The following is an 18,171-nucleotide window of genomic DNA, read 5'->3' as shown; positions in this document are numbered from 1 at the left end:
AGCAGGGAGAAATAAGGGTTAAAACTAGAGGGTTCATTGATCTACACAGAGTAGCTGGCTCCCTTTTATTGCCACTTCTTGTCGCTGTCCCCACCCTTACCACACTACTGCAGCCTAGATAATCAGGAGCCAAAGTTAGTCTGAACTGCACATTTTCTTAGGAAGTTAAGAAAATACATTAGCAAAATGAAAGTGAACCCCACTGAAAAAAAAGAAACAAAATATCCACCCGGGTGCAGAGAATGTAAGTGTCAGGATGATATTTGGGGAGCAGACTAAGAGATTAACCTCTCCCTAACACAGCTAAAAGGGAAGCTGGTCCACAGGAAAATGTGAAAGCCAGAAGCGAGACGGTGGGTAGATTTCATTAAATAGATAATATGATATGATTCAGTTTGAAAGAACTTTAAGACATGATAAAGGAACAATACTCAAGGAAATACAAAGGCAGAGAGAAATGTGAAGGAAATTAAAACCTGCACAGAAACGTCAGCATCCAAGTATTTAAAGCAACCCACTTTCATTACAGCAGGTAATTGGTGGTCTTCAAAACAAGAGTGTTACAGACTCTAGGCAATAGAGGTAATAACTATTAGAAGTACAGAAATAAACACACATTTCTTCTTCCTACCGGAAATTACACATTTAAGTGAAAAATCTGTACACAAAAAGGCATGCTACAAATAAAGAAAACTATCATCTGGCCCAATTTTGTGTATTCAGTGTGAAAACACGACACTATGTGTGGACATTCTCTTTTGAGTAGCCCCAAAGTTTTCACATAAAGAAAAATACACATATTCACACAACACTACTTGGCTCTATAGGAAACAATATTTATATCATTGTGGTAACGAAAAAAGAGTTTACTAGTATTTAATTTTTATGAACCACCTATAGACAGAGCATAAAGATGTATATATTGGTTGCAGATTAGAACATAAATGTTATCAATCTTAAAAAATGTAAAATCCTAAATGACAGATTTTAGGAAATGGAAGGAGAAGGCCTAAATAAGTAAAGGGGAGCTCTCATAATGTGATCTTACCAAAAAAAGACAAAAAGATACTACAGTTTATTAATCTAAACATAGAGGTTTAAGTATATTAGTTACTATAGGTTATTTTATTTACAATGGGAGAAAATAGATAATGATGCATTTATACAAAGAGATGATCAAGAAGATTAAAATTATAAATGATATAAATCTTTAACCAACATAGGAGGAAGTCAATAAGTAACATGTAAAGTTGATAACTCAGGATATAAACTATGAGAACATTAGTAAGAATAGAATCTAACTACAAAGAGTTGTACTACAAATTCAGATCTTTAAAGATAGGTGTCTTTGAAAGGATAATTTGAGGTAGTTAAGAGTGGCGTAGGACAGTTGTAAGCTGGGCCGTACCTTTTGAAATTTTTATCTGTGAGCAAACACAATATTCAAAAATATTTAACAGCAGGTGGGCACAAGGTAAGTGGGTAATGGGGATGGGAAGAGACTTGACTTGGGGCAACAGATGCACAGAGTGTGCAGATGATATTTTTATGGAGTTGTACACTGGAAACCTGTGCATGGTTCTATGAGCCAATGCCACTCCAATAAATTCAATTTAAAAATATTTAACAGCTGAGGGTCTCTTTGCCCATTAGAGAAGCAAACATGAAAGAACAGGTGTAACAAAGGAATTTAGGAAAACTGCCTGGGCCTCTTTCTGAAAACCCTTCAGACAGCACTCTGGAAATCCCATAAAATGAGCTGGGAACACACTTTAGGGACTCCAGTTTCTACAACAAAGTAGGATGCTCTTGTCATGATAACGTGTGTGTGTGTGTGTGTGTGTGTGTGTGTGTAGAGAGATAGAGAAGATAGAAATATCTATATATAGTACAGATAAAAATTACATGTATAAATATGTAGATGCATATTAATAGGGTATTAAGTGTAAAAATATATATTTTACAGTAGAATTATGTGATATTCATATTTAATATAATATGCTTATGAAGGAAACTAATATGCACACTTTTAATATATATTATAGAATATGATATGTAGTTAGGTAAAATACTCACATACTTATGGGACTATTGTTTATGTAAGTGTGTATTTCCACCTAAGTATATATTCCTTCTAAAGGAACTTATTTCTAAAGCATAAATTGTTTATAAAATTAATTAAAATGAGATAATAAAGCTAGCATGTAATTCAGTTCCTGGAACATAGTACAAACTACTAACATTTTAGTTACTTCCTTCTTTTTAAAAAAAAATTATATGTTGTTTTTCTATTACAGTTGTCCCACTTTTTGCCCATGGCTCCCCCTACTCGGCCCACCCCTTCTCCCACAGTGAAACCCCACCCCATTGTCCATGTCCATGGATCATTCATACTAGTTCCTTGACTAGACCCTTTCCTTCCCCCCACCTTCTCCTCTCCTTCTTCCCCCCTGGTCACTGTCAGTCTGCTCCATGTCTACATGCTTCTGGTTCTATTTTGCTCATTTGTTTGTGTTGTTCATTGGTTTCCTCTATTAGGCGATATCGTATGGCATTTGTCTTTCGCTGCCTGTCTTATGTCACTAAGCATAATTCTTTCAAGTTCCATCCACGTTGTCACAAATGCTGGGAGTTCCTTCTTTCTTTCTGCTCCCCTTTATTCCATTGTGTAAATGTACCACAGTTTTTTGATCCACTCATCTACAGATGGGCACTTAGGCTGTTTCCAGCACTGGGCTATTGTAAATAGTTCTGCTATGAACATAGGGGTGCATAGCTTTTCTTGAATTGGGGTTTTAGGATTCTATCAGTGTACAGAACAATCCACAGAATAGCCCTGCATTATCAAACAGTGTAATTTTATAGTAACGAAACATAATGTACCACCTGCAGATTACTATACTATATATATCCTTCTCTATCAATATTACCACAAAAAAATGTTATTTGAATATAGCTTTCATAACACAATGTCTATAAGAATTTAAATTCCCACTCAAATAAATTATTTCCTCCAATTATTTTAATAATTTAAAATAGAGATGAGCATTTCTTTACTTTAAAAAAGAATAGCTACCAAAGACAATAAAGATCATTTCCCATAATGAAACATCAGAAGCATTTCCTTTAAAATCAAAAACAATATAATAATGCTTACTCCAACCAATTCCAAAGATAAGAAATATACATAAAATTTTCCAGAATTGGAAAGGGAAAATCACAACTATCATTGTTCATAGATGATATCATACACACACAAAAATCGAGAACTACAGATGAATTATTGAAATAGAGAGTTTAGCAAAGTTACTGAATTTAAGAGCAACTTAATCAAATTCATATCTACATGACAACAACTAACAAAACACACTTTTTCATTTTCACATTCATTCAAATACAAGTTTTTATGGCATAATTACTATTTGCCAGTCACATTTTAGGCACTGAGAATATATCAGTGAATAAAACAGATAAATATCTTCCTCTCATGGAGCTTATATTCTAGTGGGTAAGAGATACAATAAACGAATTATTAAATACAACTGAGATGTGTAAGGAAAATACATGTAGACAGTTAAGGAGAAAAATCAGGGCAGCAAAGAGGCCTACGGAGGATCAGGGAATGAGGGGAGGCATTAAAATTAAGACTGGGTGGCTACGGAAGATGTACAGAAAGTAAATTTGAGTAAATTTTTAAAGGGAAGTGAGGAGACAAGTCATTAGGATATGTGAGGGAAGATAACTCAGGCAGAGGAAACCTCAAGTGCAAAAGCCTATAGGCAGGAGCATGTCTAGAGTGCTCTACAAACAAGTAAGAGGCTACTGTGGCTGCAATTGAGTAAAAGATGGAAGACTAACCAGAGATAAGGTCAGAGATAAAAATGGGCAAGATCATATAGGGTCTCAGAGGCAATAACGACCTTACTTGTAACTGAGAAAGATAAGAAGCCACTATAAAGTTTCAACAGAGAAATGTTATGGACAGACTTATGTTTTAAGAGGATCACTCTGCCACTGTGTGCAAAGGAGCCAGAGGGAAAATGAAGAAAAGTCAAAGACGACCATTCAGGAGGCTATTGCAATAATGCAGGCTACAGATAAAGGGAAAAACAAACAGCGAGCAACAGTGCTGGCAGTAACAAAATACAGAAGCACGAATATTTTTCAAAGATAGACCTAAAAAATTTATTTTCATATGAGAGATGCAAAATGTTGAGGAATGACTCAGGCCAGTTCTAGTTTTTTGGCTCGGTAACTGGAAAAACGGAATTTCCATTAATTAAGATGGAGAAAATTACAGGAGACAGAGCTTTAGTGAGGCATCAATATCTAACTGCAGGGGCCAAGGATGCAGTTAAACATATAAAACTAGAGTCAGGGAAGAGTCCTCAACTAAAGATGTACATGGAGTCGTTAACATATTGGTAACTGAAAGCCATGAGACCCACTGAAATGCCCACACAGATATAGCAGCAAAAAGAGGCCCCAAAACTGAGCTCTCCAACAGCTCAACATGCTGCCGTTGGGGAGATGAAAAGCAGCAGTGAAAAAAAAAAGGAAAATCATGGCATTTATTGGCAATAACAAGGCCTGGGAAATGACGAGAAAGTGAGTAGCTGAGAATGGATGGAGAACAGGATGATGAAAGAAAGAGGCTGCCGAGGGACTGGAAACCCAACATGTTAGAAGGGTCAATCATGTGAATATTTAAATAACAAAGAAGTAAGAAGGACTTGTTTTTAAGAAAGTGACAATGTCACAGGACTATTTTTTTTTTTAGTTTGCCAAGAAAAATAGCCTGAAAAGAAGTGCCTGTAATAAAAAAAATTATAATCGGTGGGATAATCTGATGATATGAGGTGCAAGGCAGGATGTGTTCATCAAAGAGAGGAGAAGAAACTGAACTCAGCGATGAGCAGCAAAGGACATAATTATCTCACCTCCAGTCCAAAGCTAGGGTGAGTGGGGCACAGAGAGATCCGCCAGCATGAACAGTTCAGTTATCACATGGTGTGCTAAAGCGGTTTTAGGAGGGCTGAATGGACATCCTCTCAACTCCACTTTCATTGAAGTGAGATGGTAGCTCAAAAGATCTTAAATGACTATTTGTAGCACAGAAGCTGGAAACCATGAAAAATTAAGGCTTTTCCTCCCAAAGGGCTGATTGTTGAATATTTACCAGAATTCTGCTGGCTATAGGAGAACCTATAACGAAGGGAAAGCTACATTTCCATTAGCACAGAAGATGAAGGGAACAATCACATTAAGTTGAAAATATAGAGGATCTGTGCTCATCGATAATCTTGAGTTCCAGAGAGTGCAGAGAAAATGTTTTGGGAGGTAGAAAAGGGGAAGGAGAAACTAGGTCAGAAAAAACATGATATAAGGAGCCTTAGGGAGAATTAGAGGTCTGTAGTACATGACAACCTGGTAGGTCTAGACTCCTTAAGAATAAAGAGAACATGGATGAAGGATGTGGGTGTTTTAGAGGGAACTGGGGGAAGACGGGCCAGGGACTTGTGTGGCTCAGAATCTCCCATTGGGCTCCTGCTGCCAGAGGCGTGATGATCGGTATGTGGGCAGCCTTACTCTGAGCGCTCGGGCACTCTGTTGTCCGCTGCCAACGGCGTCCCGCAGAGCTGTGGTCTTACTCCAAGTCTGAGAGCCCCCTCTCAACTCCTGCTGCAGCAGGCATCGAGTTGGACAGAGGGTTGATCTTGCACTGAGCTCACAGGCTTCTTCTCGATTTCTGTTGAAGGAGGCCTCAAAGCCGACGAAAGGACAAATTATTTATTTTAACTCCTTGTAAATATTTATAATAGCTAAACATATAAGGTACTCAGAAGTACATTTAACAAAGACATGTACAAGATATGTATAGAAAAAGTTAAAAATGTTATTGAAATACATTTAAAAAATCTAAATATATGGGAAGGAATGTATGTTTATTTATGTGTTGAAGCCTGCACTATCGTAAAGATGCCAGTTATCTCAACAATGACCCATAAAACCAAAGCTATTCCAATAAAAGTACCAAGAAATAAATTCTTTAAGGTGTTGGCAATGCTATTTTTAAATATATAAAGAATTACAGAATAGCTACAACACTTCTGAAGAACAAGATAAGGTTGAGGAAATTGTCCTATTATATATCCAAACTTTATTTAAAACTGTAATAATTAAAAAGTATCATACTGCCACAGGAGTAAAAAAACTCACTGATGGAACATTTGAAAAGTCCAGAAGCAAGCCCATGGAAACCAGTTATTAAATGACAGAGCTGGTACTACAGACCATTGGGGGTAAAAACTATAAAAATAAATTACCTGAGACAGCAATTATCTGAATGAAAGCAAGTGAAGTTGGATCCTACTACATTCCACATTTTTAAAAAGTTCCAATATCATTAAATATTTAAAATTGGAAAGCAAATTTTATGGAGAGACATCCATTCCAGACAAGATGATGACTTCACCTCACCCTGTTCTGCTTGATAAGTACCACTCTAAACCCTGGAAATATTGCAAGACACAACCAAAGCAGAACTCTAAAGAGTGGAAACTGGAAGGTAAACCAGTTAGAGATGCCAAGATTTCAGAACAGCACAATAGCAAAATAGTTTGCCACCCTCTAACCCATGGAAGAAGGTGACTCAGGTCCGAGGCCTAATCTAGTAATGAAAGGTGATACATGTTCTCTGACATAATCTAATCAAACTAGAAAAACAAAAGGACAACAGGAAAATTTCTTAAATATATGAAAATTAAACAACACACTTCTAAATAATCCATGGATCAAAGAGAAATTCTCCAAAAAAAATTAAAAATATAGAAATAAATGAAAAATGCAATATAACATATTAAAATATGTGAGCTGTGGTGAAGGCAGTATTGAGAGGAAAATTTATAGCACTATATGCTTACATCACATGAAAAAATGTCTTGAATCACTGATCTAAATTTCTACCTCAACAAAGTAGAAAGATGACATAAGAAACTCAAAGCTAGAAGAAGAAAAAAGGAATAAAAAAAAAACAGAAGTAAAGAAAACTGAAAATAGAAAAGCAATTCAGAAAATTATGAAAGAAAAAGATGTTCTTAAAAAAAAAGTCTGTAAAATTAATAAAACTCTATAAAGTAATACTGCCAAGATGAAAAAGGGAAAAGACACAATTATCCAGAATGAGACAGAGAATATCACTACAGATTCTTCAGTCATTAAAAGTATAATAAAGAAATATTATAAACAATTTAATGCTCATAAATTTAACAATTTAGAAAGGACTAGTTCCTCGAAGCCACAAACTACTTAAACTCAATTAAAATGAAATGATCTTAGCCCTAACCATTAAAGACATTAAATTTGTAATTTAAAAGCTTCCAAAAAAGAAATCTTCATGCCCAGATGGTTTCATTGGAGAATTCTACCAAATATTTTTAAAAGAATTAGCAACTACTCAACAATAAGAAAAGAATAAATTACTGACCCATGCAATATCTTAGATGAATCTCTGAAAATCATTGTGAGTGCAAAAGTCAACCCCCAAATGTTAAATACCAAAATTTCCATTTATATAGCAATATTAAAATGACAACTTATGAAGATGTTGAACAGATTACTAGTTGTCTAAGATTAGGACTTGCAAGCATAGCGTGGAAGCAAGTGGGCAGGAATAAAAGGGCAGGATCCGGGGGTCTTATGGTGACGAAACTGTCCCATATCTTTATGGCCTCAATGTTGATATCTGAATTGTGATACGGTACTTTAGTTTTTCAAGATGTTACCATTGGAGAAAAGCAGATAAAAAGTACAGAACATCTCTGCATTATTTCTTACAATCGCATGTGAATCTGTAACTACCTCAAAATATAAAGGTTAAAAAAATTACCAACATTAGCAGAACACAGAAAAATTTAAATAAATTCTGTGTATTAAATAATAGTATTGTAAAAATATTAATTTCTTGATTTAAATTATTATATGCATTGTTATTATGTAAGAGAATGTCTGTTTTTAGGAATTATACACTGAAGTATTTGATGAAGGGGAAAATAAATAATAAACAAAAACTAAAAGAAAATATACAAGCAAAACATTCTGGCCTTGGGATAGGATAGGATCTCAAGGAAATGTCAATACATTTTATTATATAAGAAAGTACTGACAAATTTGTCTACATTAAAATAAAAAAATTCTGTGGTACTTCTTTAAAAATAAAAATTGCATATATTTTGGTAGTAAAACATGACAAAATGAAGAACTTACATCCACTAAAAGACACTGTAAAAATCGAAAATATAAATCACCATTTGGGGCAAGATATCTCCATTCATTTAACTGATCAAAAATTAGTATCTCAGATGCATTGCAAATAAAAAACCAATAACTTACTGGAAAAATAAGCAAAATTTATGAACTGCATTTCATGAAACCTAACATATGAATTTCCTATACATAAAGGAAAACACATTTAATTTAATTAACCAGAAAAATGAAAATTTAGACACAATAGGTAATGTATTTTTCTTATTAGATTGGCAAAAATTAAGAGCCCTGGTAATACCAGGTGCTGGAAAGGCTTTTGAGGAATAGAAACTGTGTGGATTTGTAAACATGTTTAATTAATTTGGAAAAGCATATGCCACTATCTCTTGAAATCCTTACTCCCAATGATCCAGCAATTCCACTACTAGATTAGTATCCTACAGAAAACCTTGCATATGCACACCTGGAGACATACAAGAATATTCATGGAATCCTTGTTTATTAGACCAAGGCTTTGGAAATAACCTGAGCATGCATTAATAAAGAATAGGGAAGTAAATATTTTGAAATAAACTATATAGCCACATATAGGAACATGAAAAAATCTTAGAAACAAAACACCAAATGAAAAAACCAAGCCACAGAAGACTACATAATTATATACTACTTCCATTTCTTATTTACATTTAGTATACATATCTAACTTAATTTTTATTATAGTCAAATATATACATAATATATTTAAATCAAAATTAACTTGAAAATATTTACTTTTAAATTGTATATTTACTGCACAAATCCATAACGTTCCATAAGTGTTATTTTAATATATAATGCAGAAAGCAACATTGACAGAAATTTTCAAAATCCTGAGCATTTTTATTGTAATCTCATTTTTGTATTTTCTAAATAATCTATGCTTATACATAATTCAAAATAAATAACACAGTTAAACCCCTGAGAATAATTAGTATTTAATTGCTTTTATTGATTCATATTTACTTTTTTTATAAAAACAGAATATATTTAGTGTAATAACATATTTCTATTTAGTTGATTTTCTACTCAGAACAGGATTATAAACATGTTGGCTAATCCTTATGTATATAACATGGCAGGATTTTATGAATAAATATTTTTATTAATATATCATCTCCTCAGGGATTTTTAATGACTTATTTCCACTGTTGAAGACATTCAACATTATGATCAAATTATAGGTATTAAAATTCCCATTTGCACATGGTTATAGCCTTTTTAATATCTGCCATATTTCTAGACTCTAAAAAAAGTGTAAAACTAATTTCCATTTTAGCAACTTTATGTCTGATTAATAAGATGATTTAATATCCTAATGTAATATTCACAATTACTGGCAAAATGTCAACCAGATCTTGAGTTGATGCCAGACTCACAATGATACTTTAGGCAATACATACATACATACATACATACATACATAAACACAATACAAATACCATACAAAAAGACAACTAAACTCCCTCTAATAAATGCAAAGTGTCAGTATGCAAGAGCACCTAACTGCCATATCAGAGCTGAAGAAACCCTTTCTCTTCTCTTCACATTTTCATTATATTTAAACTGTATTCTATTTTATATAGTCCGACAGATATCATGACAAAGTTATTAAGTAAGATACAAAATTTTAATTAATTGAATCAAAATACAGAAGAGCCCCTAAAGAAGTTGAAAGGTGTGCACAATGTTTATGACCCTAACAGCATTTTGTAACACGTAACAGAAAAATGCAAATGTTAGAATGTCGAATTAACCTCCAGAATGCTCTCATTTCCGTATCTCTGCTTGCATATAATGAATTAGGGAAACCGTACCTACCATCATAGAAAGCCATTGCCTAATTATTCAAGTCACACAATGTATAATAAAATGACAAAAATGGTTAAAAGAAATGAGTCTAGAAGTTTTAATAGACTTCTAACCAGTGTTAATTATATCACATTTCACACAAAAGTGAAATAGTATTAACAGTTAAGTATGATTTATCTTTAAGTAAATAATCTCCTCCATAGAAACACCATCATTTCATCACTACCAATTCTAAATAGGCACTATGCTAGATATATTGCATATATTATTTCATTAAATTGTGATAAAAACCCTTAGATGCACATAATATTCTCCCCAGTGTATGGTGTAGGAAGCAGAGAAGTTAAGTATTTGCCCAGGTTTGTATAAGCAGTGAGTGGCAGGCTTCAAAGAGATTCATACTCTAATAAACAGCTTCTACCAAAGAACATGCTACAGTAGTTAACAGATGCTATGCTGAAGGGGAAAGGATTATGGTAGTTAACTTATGCAAAGATATGTTATGCAAGTTCTACGTCAAGGCTAAAAATATTCTTTCCCTCACTTATCAAAAGATATATATAATTTCTAAAGACCTAAAAGAAGTTAAGATAAGAGGGAAAATATATTAAAACTCACTCATAGCTTATGAGAAAGCAGTTATTTTAATAGCTTATTGGTAGGATAAGCTAATAATTTGAAAGGCCATTCATAGATAGCATGTATTATTGATTAATAAACACAAAATTAATTGATTAAAAATAATGTAGCTTAAATTATTAAGTTAAAAGCTACTTTAAGGAAAAGACCTAAAATTTAGCTAAATGTTTTATCTTAAAATAAGTTCTGAATAATGGTTGCTAAGCTAGCTGTTGCCTACAAAAGTATTATAAAAGTTTTAGTATATATAAGCTTTTTAATTGTTCCTTAAGGTTTTTTAATTTTATTTAAGTATAAAAATACAGTATTCCCTCACTTACCACAGGTATTACATTCTAGACGCCCCCGCAATAGGCGAAAAACCATGAAGTAGGAACCTTACATCTATTTTAGTATTTATACATATTTTAAGGCTTTATAAACCTTTCCTCACACTTATAAACCATTTCCAGTCCCTTATTAACCTTTCCCACTCCCTTTAACCTTCTCCACATTTTTATAAACACTACTTATGTTTTTCAACATTTTCTACACTCTTAAACCTACGTAACTTTAACAACATATGTATACAGTACTGCAAAATCCCGCAATATAGCGGGAAAAAAATCCACGATAAATAATTAAATGTAATATTTTTAAGAATCCCGTGATATAGAGAGGCCACGGTAAGTGAACTGTGATATAGAGAGGGACTACTGTAATATGAATGTTTACAGGTGTTCTTTTATCCTTTAACAACATTTAATACTTAAGTTATGAGTTATTTTGAAAACTTTATTGTATATATTGTAATGTTTATGTAGCCTTCCCAACATGTCTTCTGTTACTATCCATTTGGAGAAGAAGTGTCTATGTCTTCTTGATAGTATCTTTACAATTCTTTAAGATATATTTTCCAGCAGAAATATATAAGGGGTAATAAGAACATTAAACTGTTTACATGCAGAAGCATAGTAATCTAGACAGGATATTTTCATTTAAAAGATTATGTCTATACTTAAACCAAAAAGATAGTAAGAATTAAATTAAGCAGTGAAAGGATTGAAGAAACAAGTTAGCAACAGCCTATCTTTCTTAATTTTCTCCTCGCTTTCTTAAATTACTTCCAATAGTGGTGCATTTTCACTTTTCCTGCAATAATTGTGGAGTACATAGGTCAGAACACAAGGTGAGTGGTAGATTTTTGGAATGTATAGGAATTATGACTGTAAGCTCCAAATTTAAATATTCAAGAAGTCATTAAAACGACAGATCTGAACTATACTTAATGCTGTATGATTTTGCCCCTTTACAATGAAAAATAAGTTCTACACAAAAATATTAGCTTTTAAAATTATTCAAATCTACAATATATGGAATTCTTCCATTCTGCTTCTCTTTAATATATTGGCACATTGAAAGTTTCATATGTATAAACACTATTCAAAGTTTCACTAAAGTAGTAACTTTTTCTCCTGTGACTAATGTGATTATAAAAGTATTCAGATAATTGTGTAATGGCTCTTAGTTACCTTAGAGTAAAATATATTTCAGAGGTAGAGGAAATTGTGTTATAATATATAGTTATCTGGACAAAACTAACCCATTGACTAGAAACCTACTGATTAGCTTAAAGACAGAGGAAACTGCTTTCCCAGTGTTCACACGGATTGTTTACCTTAATTAAAGATAAAATAGTTTAAAACACGAGAATTAAATGTATAGTCTCATATTAACCTTATAGAAGGGATTTTATAATGTTAAAGAAATATCGCACTCTTAAGTTCAATGCAGGATTAGTTACAATATCCAAGATATGGAAACAATCTAAGTATTTGTCAAAGGATGAATGCATAAACAAGATGAGGGACACATGCAGGCACGCACATACACACACACACACACACACACACACACACACACACGGATGGAATATTACTCAGCCATGAAAAAGATATCCTGCTATTTAAGACAACACAAATGGCCTTTATGGCATTACACTAAAGTGAAGTAAAGTCAGAGAAATAAGAATAGTGTATGATACCACGTATATGTGGAACCTAAAAATACACTTATGGAAACAGAAAAGAGGGTGGTTACTGGTGCAGGTGTGTGGGGGAATTGGGGAGATGTTGGTCAAAGTGTACAAACTAGCAGGAAAATAAAAAATTACTTTTTAATTATTAGTAAAAATGATAACAGTGAATAGAGGAAGAATTCACTATATTCTTCACCTTTGTTTATTTTGTAAGGCGTGAATTTCTCTATTATGTTGTAGTGATTAAATATTTTAATGCAACACCAAAAAATATATACTATGTAGAAATATATAATGTACTTGTCTTATATTTAGTAGCTTTTTATCACATAAAAAGCCAACATTGCACTACTAATGTAAAGTTTTACAAGCCATAAGCACTTAGGTAATGGATCAAAAAATCATTTCTAAGCATGACTTTCCACCTGAAAGAGAATGCTTAGGCCATTAGAAGATGAAAATATTCCTGATGACAATCACCATCATCACACCTACATCCTTAATATTATTTCTTTTATTGTTCTGAGTGCTTGATTTGCTCCCTGAACTACTAACCTCTGTGGAGATAAACAAAAATTACCCAGATAAGAACAAGCACTACCTACTGACAACAGCAGTCATCCAGCACCACTGCTTGTCTGGCTGAGACTCAAATTAAGGGCAGGTGGAGGGGTGGGGGGAGGGGGAGGATGGTGGTAAAAGGAGCAGGTCTGCCCTGATATGAAGTTGTTGGCTAGGGACGTGTTGGCACATATCTGACTAGAAAGGTGGATCTACCACAAATATGATAAATCCATAAATTAGTTGTGATAGTGAAGGAACACTAAAATATTAATCTGAATCTCACACACACACGCACATGCACACACAGATGACCAGGCCTGGCCTGGTGGCTCAGTTGGTTGGAGAGTCATCCTGACATGAAAAGGTTGAGGAAACAACTGACGTCCATGTTTATCTCACATCGGGTTCGCCTTCTCCTCTCCTCCCCTCCCCTCCCCTCCCTGCCTCTCCCCTCTCCTATTGGTATACTGGATGCTGCTCCAACCAACTGAGCCACAACAGCCAGGGCCTCACCAGACATTTTTAATACAAAATATTCTTTAATCGTTACAGAAGATTTTAACTATCAGCTCGATTGCAAAGGCATTCACGTACAAGGAGATTCTTAAATGGCCCTTATTTCTTTTCATTCAACTTTGAAAAAAGACTGAAAAAAAGTATGAAGTTATACTGTGAAAAAATAAATAAGAAATTATCTGGGAGTTGTTTCTTTTGGACAGGGGTAATCTTAAGCAGAAAAGTAAGCAGGTGAGCAGACATGGCCATGCTTAAGTTGGGCTACGTGGCAAAGGGATTCATTGAGCTGTCTCTGACACTAAATAATGTGTGTCCCTCAACTAGTAACTTAACATCCGAGGACATCCATTTTCCATCCCTGCATCAAGGGGCTCAAAGTATATAAGCCCTAAACAACTTTTACAGTAAAATAATGATACCCTATGTGTCCATGGATCTGCAGATCTGAGAGTTAGTATAACTTAAGGGCAACACAAATAAATGTCATACCTTTGTATTATCTTTCACTCTTGTTTTACATTTGCTTTTCTCCCTGGCTTCACGAAGACGTTTCTGAGTAGGACCTTCTGGTGCTTGTTCCTTCTCACAGCCAGAAACAACTACAAGATAATACATGTATTCTTATTACAAGAGCCCAAGTCAGGATACCTTTATTTTTAAACTAATACTAAAACCATACCAAAATGTCATAAGTGAAGTCTCAAATTCATTTCCCAAAAATACAGGGTGGCATTACTGCAAGGTTAGTGAAATGGCATGGCAAGCCAGTCAGAAAGCACAGGAGCCAATATTCAGTTACATTATATCCAAATTCTTGTTTTCATGAGGTTTCTTGCGTTTATAAACAAAGTGGAAGAGGGTCAAAGGACAGAATGGTAAGCAATAACAGAATTTCCCAAGTGGAACTGGAAAATAAATAAGATATTTTTAAAAGAATATTGTATTAATATAATATTATTCTCTATGCTTCTGAACGTTGAGAAAAACAAAGAAAAACACAAAGTAATATTTCAATATAGATGTAAAATTGGTCTCCAAACTCTCTTGGACATAAAGAACTGTACTAATGGAATCATTTGAGGGAAAAATAAAAGTGATAGGAAAAATATTTCCTTTTTATGTCTTTCATATAAATATACATGTTTAAATACACATAATTTTCTCCTGTATTTCTAAACAGTAAGCTGATTTCAAATAAATAATAAGGTTGTAACCCTTAACTTATAAATAAAAGAAATAACTCAACATTATAAATTATAACTCTAGATTATTAAAAAAAGATAATGAACACAAAAATATTGGGATGTTTACAATGTCAAGGCTCTCAAAGAATCCAGAGGTTATAAAGGTGAGGGGACACATAGCTGGCATTTACTTTCTTCCCGTATCTAATTAATTTTTCTTATTCACTACCTGTTCCAGATAAAGAAAAAATCCTAAAAAATAACCCCCACAGTAATGTAAATACAGAATGTTGTGTAACTTAGTTTTACAGGAAAGTTCTTGAAAGACTTCAACTACTTGGCTATCTAAACGACCTGTCCTCATTCAACGGGGCCACCACTTCCAGCCCCATAGCATCAGGGAAGGCAAAGTGTGGGAAAAGGCAAAAATTACAGCTCACTGAGATTTTTACAAAATCGTTTGCCTCTTCAATGATCAAGGGTAACAACCTAATAATGATAATAATATAAAATGACAATAATTACCATTTATGCCCAATTGATCTTTTACTCTACAACAGCCATCAGAATTTACACTTAATATTTTATGAAACAGTGCCAATAATCTTGTGATGGTTACTATCTTTTATTTCCTTTATATAACAGGAGAATCTGTCTAGCAATAACCACAGGGAAAAAAGGAGAAACTCAGGATTTCTGCAGATAATGCTCGGGTTACGAGCAGATCTCAGGTAGTATGCAAAGCTTTACTAAGCACCACGTAAAAAGCAAAATAAAATAAAAAGCAAGAAACCAATAAAAAATGGTAAGAGTAAAAAATGAAATTAAAAAAACAAAAAGAATTTGGTTTATGATTATATGCGTTTGTTCCACAAGCAAAATAAAATTACAAAAATTCATACTTCAATAATATTTTAGGGGAAAATATCAACATTTGGAACTGAAACATGAGAATAAACACTACAGAACTGGCAGGGAAATAATATTTCTCAGTTATTTATCAATGTAGCATAATTTCCACTCTCCATCAGATAAACATCACTTTTACTTATACACAGTTTGTACAACCAATAAGAGTCTCAGACATTAAAATCTGTGTCACATTCATAGTTAACTGCATCTAAATTTCATATTCCATATAGGACTCCCTCGTGTTTAGTAATATACTAGCAAAGTTCATCTCTATCACGGAAGCTTCCTGTTAATCACCTAATGCTTATTAATCACAAAGCCTATAGCATTAACTGGGGCTATACAGTTTCTTAAATGTTACTTGGGCACAATCAGCATCTTAAGGAAGGTTCAAATCCTTAAGAGAAGTAAAGCAAACATCAAATAAACAAATACATTTTTGCTTACAGAAATTGTATTTATTGTAACTTCACCCATTCAACTATTCCTTCATGAATATACACATTTAACCAACATTAACTGAGCATGCTCAGGTCCCTAGTTAAATATAAAAACATGAATGTAAGGTCTGTCTGGAAAAAGTCCAGCATTGTTCATATAATGAGAAAGGCTTGCACATTAATAGAACCTGGCAGCCAAGGAGAGTGGAATGGAATGCACATGCATGAACGCTGATGACTTCCCTGTACTAGTCAGTGGGGGTGGTAAATGCCGCTGAGTGAGCATGTGCACTGTGTGGCCCTCACATTTAAAATGACTGAGTGAGCAGAGCAGCAAATCTGCATCAAATTTTGCATTAAGCTTGAACCTTCCTCTGTGGAAACTTTTCAGATGATTCAGAGGGCCGCAACAACTACCATTTATGCCCAACTGGTGATTGGCAGCTATATCACAGTGCTCTGACTCATGCATCACGTCTGATGCAGATTTTTTGATGAAACATCAAATCACTCAGGTGACTCAGCCCCGTGGCAGCCCAGATTTGGTGCCCTGTGACTCCTGGTTTTTCCCAAAACTAAATTCACCTTTGAAAGGGAAGAGATTTCAGACCATCGATGAGATTTGGGAAAATATGACAGGGCAGCTGATGGTGATTGGGAGAACTGTGTGAGGTCCCAGGTGCCTACTTTGAAGGGAACTGAAGTGTCATTGTCATATGTACGATGTTCTTGTATCTTTTTCAATAAATGTCTCTACTTTCCATATTACATGGCTGGATACCTTCTGGACAGACCTCATATGTTCATGTAACAAATAAACACTTAAGTATCTCCAATATGTCAGTTCCTAACTTCCTTGTAGATTATACACAGCTAAAGGATAATTATTTTACTGAAAAAAAGGTTTTAAAGACATTATCCATAACCTAACCCAGAAAGATAATTAGAAAATATCTAAGTTTAGGATGGATATAAGCTAAAATGAGAAGTAAAGCAGAAGAGGTGATATTTTAAATGTTAGTATCTCTAAACTAGAACATAAACTCTATCTAGTCATACAAAATTGGCACATAGTAATGCAATTTTGAGCAACAATGAGATACCCAACTTCAAAAAAGCAGCAATTAACTAAACTAAAAACTTCAAGGAGTACTTTACTATGTATGACATCTATTTCCTCTGTGAAACTCTGAAGTTAACTTTCAGTTTTAAACCTCATCACACATTTCCAATTTCTAGCTGTTCATTTTGAGTTCATAATTCCCTATCACAAATTACAAATTATATTAAAATACAATGATATGTACCTTTACAACCTGCTTTTGAAATAAAAAATATTTCATTCAAATTGCAACCTTATAGGAAATCAAAGTTATATAAATTAACTAACACAAACAAATCAAAACCAATATATTCATAAATTTTTTGAAATTAAGTAATCTGCGCAAAAAAGTTTTATCTTATAATATGTAATACTTAAGTACTTTCTGTGTTGTTTCTTTTAAATATTTGATACATATTATTTTTCATAACAACAAAAAAGACAGTACAAAATTGTTACTTCAAATATCTAGGAAATAATAATTCACTATTTCTCCTAGGAATTTTTCTATTATTCTACATGCCATATCAGAATAAATATAGAATTAAAAAGCCTTTCAGGTGAGAAAGTTAAGTGTTAAAGTATTAATAGTATTCTCTCTGATTGTAGTAATTAAACAGATAACTTTTTAGATATATTTTACCATTTTAAAATTAGTGTCCCACTCTGATTAGTGCAAAAACA

At 33.5% G+C, this 18,171-nt stretch overlaps 1 protein-coding gene across 1 annotated transcript in view; it reads right to left on the bottom strand.

Annotated features, from left to right (window-relative positions):
- Positions 1-18,171, bottom strand: part of SPAG16 (sperm associated antigen 16) — a 743,404-nt gene that overhangs the window by 672,795 nt on the left and 52,438 nt on the right. The window contains exon 9 of the mRNA XM_090288280.1: positions 14,339-14,448. Within this exon, the coding sequence (XP_090144406.1) occupies positions 14,339-14,448 (110 nt within the window). The remainder of the gene's footprint in view (positions 1-14,338; positions 14,449-18,171) is intronic.

This window comes from Furipterus horrens, unplaced genomic scaffold (assembly GCF_987537825.1).
Source record: "Furipterus horrens unplaced genomic scaffold, mFurHor1.1.pri manual_scaffold_1, whole genome shotgun sequence".
In the NCBI taxonomy this organism is placed as follows: domain Eukaryota; kingdom Metazoa; phylum Chordata; class Mammalia; order Chiroptera; family Furipteridae; genus Furipterus; species Furipterus horrens.
This window is presented reverse-complemented; position numbering and strand designations above follow the sequence as displayed.